We start from the raw sequence: 6,970 nt of genomic DNA on the forward strand, positions 1-6,970 counted from the left end.
ATGCGCTCGATGCGCAGCCTGAAGGCTGAGGCCTGTAAACCCTTGAAAACTTTCGCCACTTGCTGGATAGTCTGTACACGCTTGCCTTCGATGGCGATCAACATGTCGCATGGGCGCAAATTCGACTTGCAAGCGGGCGTGTTGGGTAGCACTGCTTCAATTTCGACGCCTATCTCAGGTATTTGTCTAAAAAGTATGCCAATCTGCTGATTTTTAGCTTTATGTATTTCCACATCCATTGAAACAACCACATTGCGATTATCTTTCTGGCGTATCTCCACAAATGCCAGCGAGGCCAAAGTCAAAGTACAGTAAATATCAGTTCCCGCTTCTGAGCACATAAGTCGCGATATTTCCGACACCTTAACCTCCAACGTGCCGTTTGGTTGTATGTCACCATCACCAGGGTCTTCTTCGGGAGTTTTGTGGAAGAATGGCTTGTAGCGTAGTTTATAATTGGGGAGCGTGTGTTTGCGGCGTACAGCCTTTCGTATCTGATTGGAGATTAGGCTGGTTATATTTGATTGCATTTGACGGCCTTGATACTTGGACTCGACAGCTAAATCCAATTCTGGATCACCGAGAAAACTNATTAAAGTGAGTGATCCCTTTTTGCCCAGCACCATATCAGCATCGATGGAAGTGCGAAAATTGCCGGTGTAATGAATCTCAAGCAGAAGATCGAGATTTTCAATACGATCACCGGCATCGTCTAATTCCACATTATGTACACGTAAAGTTCGAATCTCAGGAAATTGGTCACCTAGTTCCAGTTCTTTAATCTAAAGTGGAAAAAATAACTACATATCAGAATTCATCGGAGGGTATAAAAATGCGATGGCCAAGTTATCAGCCGAATACACGACATACAGATGCCATGTAAGACCACAAAGTTTCATTAGGGATTTATAGTTCGGTGAAGATATGCGAAATCTTGTTCGCAGATTTAACCCTATCAGTGAACGAATAGAAAGAGAATGGCAAACTATGAAAATGCCTACGATCACCTGAATGAAGCTCGTAAATTTGTAAATTCGAGATAACAGTTATTTTTGTTCCCTGTATAATACCTCCAATCGAACTCTCCGTAGTTGGAATCCCCATAGAGAAATTTTCATCCAGAATCAAAATTTGAATACATCGGCCCCTTGCTGTTTGGAAGTAAAACAAACTTGCTCAGGAAATAAAAGTGTTCCATGAACACCGGCTCCCAATATAAAGAGCCGCAAGAGCTGATTTGCCTTAGTTTGGAATCGATTATAAACTGATAAGACTATGGAACATGTCGTTAATTTAAACATTTTCTTCTACTTATAAAATTGGAAATAACATTTTAAAGCTATTCGAAGCTTAACGAGATGTTGGTTGGGGAATTCACGGACATAACGGAAAGACCGAGTGCAGAAAGATCTATCAAAATTTAGTATTTACAACCAGCGAAACTTCGCATCTTAAGAAAAGAGTAGACGTGGCGTAAATTTGGTCGCACATTAGAATGGGTCGGTCGCTATATAAAATGTAAAAATAAATGATTTGTAAAAATACAATTTTTGAGGTAGAAAAGCATTTTCACCACTTTGATTTATCTTAGAGGCTTTCGATTTGTTATGCCGAATATAACGACTTTAAACTAGGCGGGGTATAATTAAATGTTGTTCATTCGCGTGTTGACCGATACAATCTAATGTATGTATGTATACATGTATGAACAAATTTAAAACTTTTAGTTACTACCCCTACTATATGTATATATATATCCATATGTATGAACAGATTTGACATTTGCCAACTCACCGTCAGCTTATCGAATAATTTGCCAGTCGTTGTTTTCGCCAACAGCTCATCGAGTTCCAGCGATAGCTTACGATAGAACCACTTGCGCACGCGACTGGAATTTTTCAATTCATGAAACAGGAATTGCATCACAAAATTAATTGACATTAAAGGCGCTGCATCTGTCGCACCAAGTGTACCCGTATGTGTGTGTCCGGCTGGCGTTACGGTAGGTGGCAATAGATTTATGGCGCGTGCTGTCTGCTGAATTGTCTGCGAGTTGTAACAATGAAAATGTACATATGTATAAGAAGCACACACACACATACACACATGTATAAATATCCTTTGTCATTCGAACAGGAAATGTGTGAATTTTTTGTTTCTTCATCATTTACTTTGCGCTACTTACCGCAGGCAATGAATACTTTGTGTTGATATCCTTTTGTTCGGCACTCTCCTCAGGAAGTATGGAAAATCGCAAATAAAGGTAATATTGCAGCAAAAGTATCAGAGCCGCTCCTATAATGGTAAATACCAGACAGAGCAACAACAACATCGACAATGGTATATCCATTTTAATGATGATACGTATGTAGACTTTTCAAAGGCTTCAGCCGAAGAAAAAAAAAAAAGAAATTCACTGCAGCAAGGCCAAGTATTCGAATTCAAAACACTAAACACTTTTTTTACTTCAAAATCATACAAACTTCACAAGTCTGTAACACTTATGCACTACATATGCATTGGTCAAATAATTAAATATTCATGATTTTGATTGGAAAATATTGGATACTGTTGTACATATTTATCTGTTAGCCTCCGGCGGTACACTTCATGGCACAGACATCCGCTACGGGCAAGTGAAACGCGAACACTGAAACCATTTCGAGGGATGTGTTTCTCTTACCTTTCTTTGTCCTCTTTTTTTTGCTGTGGTGAGCTTTTTAATATGCAACTTGCAGCAAAATCAATAATCACACCCCAAGAGTCGATTTCTCAAATGAACAGCTGATCTGAGTTATTTTCAACATTCTCTGGGGTTGTTTATCTTGTAATTTTTGTTGTTGTGCGGCAAAATGTGTAGTAGTACTCTCTCAGAAGTCAAACGTAAACAAAAGCGGCTGCTTTCACAACAAATTTGAAAACTGACAAGAACTTATGTTTGTTTGTATGTATATATGTACGCGCATTAGGGTGGTCCAAAAATGTATGCGGGGGAGAAAGTTTAATATGTTAAAGATGTTAAACTTTCACCCCCTAGGATTTTTCTAAATTGAAAAAAAGATTACCCGTATTTTTTGTTTAAAAAAAATAAATTTAGAACTGCCTCAAAGCCCATGAAATTTTCTATGTATTTATATGGGGGAAAACGCCTTTTCATAGAAGTGGTATAGCATTCTTGAAAATAGATATATTTCGATCGGAAAATTGTTTCTTCTTCTTTAGGAGTCTTCCAATAAAAATACCTAATTGATTATTTAACCATTTTCTAATAACAATTATGTTTTATAAGCCCTCCATAAACCGCAAAAAATGCAATAGGGTGGACCCACAAAAAAACGCTAGTATGAAAAAATGGTAAAATAAACAAAAGGGTATTATCACTGTAGTCTCCTGAAGATAAACATAGCAGTCCGGTCGAAAATTATTAATTTTCAAAAATTTTATATCATCTATACGAAAAAGTCTTTTTCCCCATATAAATCCATGGAAAACTTCACGGGCTTTGTGGCAGTTCTAAATATATATATTTTTTAACAGGAAAATACTGGTATTCTTTGTTGTCTTGCGGAAAACCCCTCGCAGTGAGAGCTTAACATTTAAATTTTTATTATTTTTTTGGACCACCCTTATATACATGCACATGCGCCCGAGTACATGGGAAATACATAGAAGAAGTGAGCGCAAAAGATTCTCCACACTTGGCACATAAGTGGCTTGTCTACTCAAAAATAAGATTTAGTTAATGTATTCAACCTTTTGTGGAAAGGCCAAGTTCCGAAAAATCCTTAATAAACACAAATAAAGACAGAAGTAAAGAAAAATCAAAGGCAAACGCAGTAAGGGATCTAGCTTCGTTTTATGTAGATAAAGAAATGCTTTTATTGAGTTACCCTGTATAATAAATTCAGCCAGCTATAGATACTACTAGCTAGAGAGCGTCTAATTGCTGCTGGCGAAAAACATAGACAAATGACAGCGTTGATCAAGATAAACTCGTTATTTCGGAATTATGTCGGGAATTAAATGCAGTTAATCGGATTGAGTCGTAGAGTTAATTCCCAAAATTAATTCAGTTCAAGGGAAGTTTCGATGACAACGCTGGTCAAAAAGCCTAAAAATAAACAATGCAAACGAGTGAGCAAGCAAAGCAACCGCTATAGCCCAATGGCTAGGTTATTAAGAGGACTTTTTGCCATGTTAAAAGAAATTCTGCTCCCGGTAAAATATTTGAAATGCAAGATACCTATAAGTATTTTTGGTCACGCGTAGATCATATGTAATCTAAGGGCAAAAACAAAGCACATCACTCGATACTGACGCAAGCCCTACTTAACTGGCCTTTGTCTAATTGAAATGTCTGTGGTAGAGAGCTGTTAAATTTCCATTACGATTAGTAATCATCAGGGTTAAGATTTCGAGGCATTTGCCTATTTGTCGTAACTTTCAACAATTCAGAATCACACGTTTCATGTCTTCCTTGAATAAAAATATCAATTTTAATTGCGCTGTTTTTGATTACATTGCCCTTTTCTGTATGTTTTGCCTTTTTAATATCTATCTCTTCACTTTCATAATTTTATATTTTACAACACTGGAATTCGTTCCTTCAGCTGATGGCTTGTTCGTCTTCACCTTACGTAGTGAGCACCTTATATGAAGGTGGTGTTACCGGCGAAATTAGATTGGTTACAATTTGTTAGTGTAGTGTTTTATGCTGCAACTACCACGTTATATGAATTCGCCTTTTATGGTGAGTTTCTTGTAAATTAGGTTTGAAATTCGTACCCTTATTTTGTTTGTAAGTTAAATATTTGCGAATATTTAAAAAGCCTAAGGCCGCTTGTTTTAATTCCGTGAAAATCCACGTCTATAAAAATTGGTGGAAAACATACTTTTGACTGGTGGGGAATAAAAGTAAACCATATTGTTAAAAAACGATGAATCGAACGAGCTTTGAAGTGGAATTGAATATCTGTAGATGTGGAGATGAGCTTTAGTTCCTTCAAATTAATGTTTCGCGATAATCGCATGAGACTATTGCCTGAAAATTTTAAAATGCACTTAGTGGCGTTGTGCTGCTATGATAGCACAGCCGAGCATCATAGTCAACTTATGTACAGTGGTCGGAAAAATTATAGCCGCAACAAATTTTCCTAAGTTTTAAAATATTATTTTTAGTTTTGGTTAGTTTTTTATAAAAGTTCTTTAACAACATCCGTGTAAATAAAAGTTTAAAGGCACTGTCACATGATTGGGCATTTACCCAAAATTTCGTGCAAGTCGATTTGAAGATCGCTGTATGTACCAATCTTGTGACTACAAAAAAAAATTCTAATTTCTAATTTTTTTTTGTACCAATAGCCCAATATAAAAATTTACAATTTTATACAAATGTACCAATCAAACGACTGCGTTAAAATTTTGTACAATATTAAAAAAAAACAAAATCAACAAGTAAAAAATTTGAGCTTTTTAATTGGATTTCCTAGAAAGATTCTGAGTATGCAGTTTTGTATCCTATTGAATGCTAGCAGAATAAAGTACAGGTTTCAAATGGTTGAGATTTTTTAATATTCAAAAAAAAAAAAAAACAAAGTTGGAAACTTGGATTTACACGGGTTTTGTTAAAGAATGAACTATATTTAAAAAAATAAAAAATAACCAAAATTAGATAACAACAAAAATAATATGTTAAAACTTGGCAAAAAGTGGTTCGGCTATAACTTTTTTAACACTGTATGTATTTTTTACAGATTTAATTCGACATGCACACTGTATGTACATAAAGGTATGTTTATAACAAAATTAAAAAACAAATACCTTTTTTGCCTTTTTTTCAAAGCTCATTTGTTCCTTTCTTCAAGTTTTTAGTGCCTTAAAATCCTAACCATGGTAATCATTATTTTTTAATTTTATTTTCTTACATAACCCAGCAATTAATAGTTCATTATAATTAAAAATAATCAAAAAAAATTATGATTAATTGCCATAAAAAAAAAATAAAAAATAATTGAAAATAATCAAATATAACAAAACAATCATGCGATTACAATTAATTAATTAATTGGTTAATTTTTCTGTTTGAAGGTAATTAATTATTAATCATTAAAAATGTGTAATTGTTGGTACTTAATCATTAAACTGCTACTTAAAAAAACATGCTTTAATTAATAATCATTATGATTGTTGATCATTATTTAACCGGTCTACTATGGTAAGGCTCAACATGAATTCAGTCCTTAAACTAACAGGTGCTTGGAGTATAATGAAGTACAGTCACCTCAGTTCTATCGCATCAGTTGTGATACATTACAAAATATCAAATTTCTTCTATTAAACGCTCAGTGAGTAATGCTCCAACGTTTTTAAGAAGTTGCATTTCGAATGAAAATATGACTTAGGACCTTTCTGTATTAAGGTAACGATATACACATCGGATTTTACCACTATCAAAAAAATAAAATAAATCAATGTTTGAAGATATCATTATTATATGGTCGATATTTTAGATTTTTTATTTTTTGTAATTACTGATGAAGTTTTGTTAATGTTTATTGTATTACTAACTAACTTTTTTTTTAAAGAAGACTAACTAACTAATTTATTTCTTCTTATTTACTTTCCAACAATTGTACGTCTTCTCCTCCGGACCACCCGTTTGCCGCCATTTGGATTCTTTGTTCTCCTTCTCATCCTATACCTCCTTGTAGTTGTAGTCCTTCGTCCCCTTCGTGTAGATGTACTTGCTGTTGTTGTTGTGGTTGAGGTACTGGTTGAGGTATTGGTTGCGCTGGTCGGTGCAGTTGCAGTGGGAGTAGATGGAGCGGTTAATGTCGGGCTACTCGGAGAAGTAGCTTGTGATTGCGCAAATTCAAATAATAGACAAAAGGCCACACAGGCAAATAAAAAAACTTGAAGTTTCATTTTGTTCAGACAGCTAATGGATCGGTTGGTAAGAATGTGCATTAAC

General features: G+C 34.8%; 1 protein-coding gene across 1 annotated transcript; it reads right to left on the reverse strand.

Annotated features, from left to right (window-relative positions):
* Positions 1–6: 6 nt before the first annotated feature.
* On the reverse strand, positions 7–2,629 carry LOC108377570 (PDZ domain-containing protein 8-like; the record flags this gene model as incomplete). Its single annotated transcript, XM_017633840.1, has 3 exons — positions 2,186–2,629; positions 1,795–2,046; positions 7–782 (listed from the first exon to the last, which is right to left on the reverse strand). Coding segments are annotated over exons 1-3 (1,193 nt in total), but the record flags the coding sequence as incomplete, so codon positions are not given.
* Between the last annotated feature and the right edge of the window lie 4,341 nt (positions 2,630–6,970).

The sequence above is a fragment of the Rhagoletis zephyria genome, unplaced genomic scaffold (genome assembly GCF_001687245.7).
Source record: "Rhagoletis zephyria isolate East Lansing unplaced genomic scaffold, Rhagoletis_zephyria_1.1 Rzeph_scaffold_12319, whole genome shotgun sequence".
NCBI classification, from domain to species: domain Eukaryota; kingdom Metazoa; phylum Arthropoda; class Insecta; order Diptera; family Tephritidae; genus Rhagoletis; species Rhagoletis zephyria.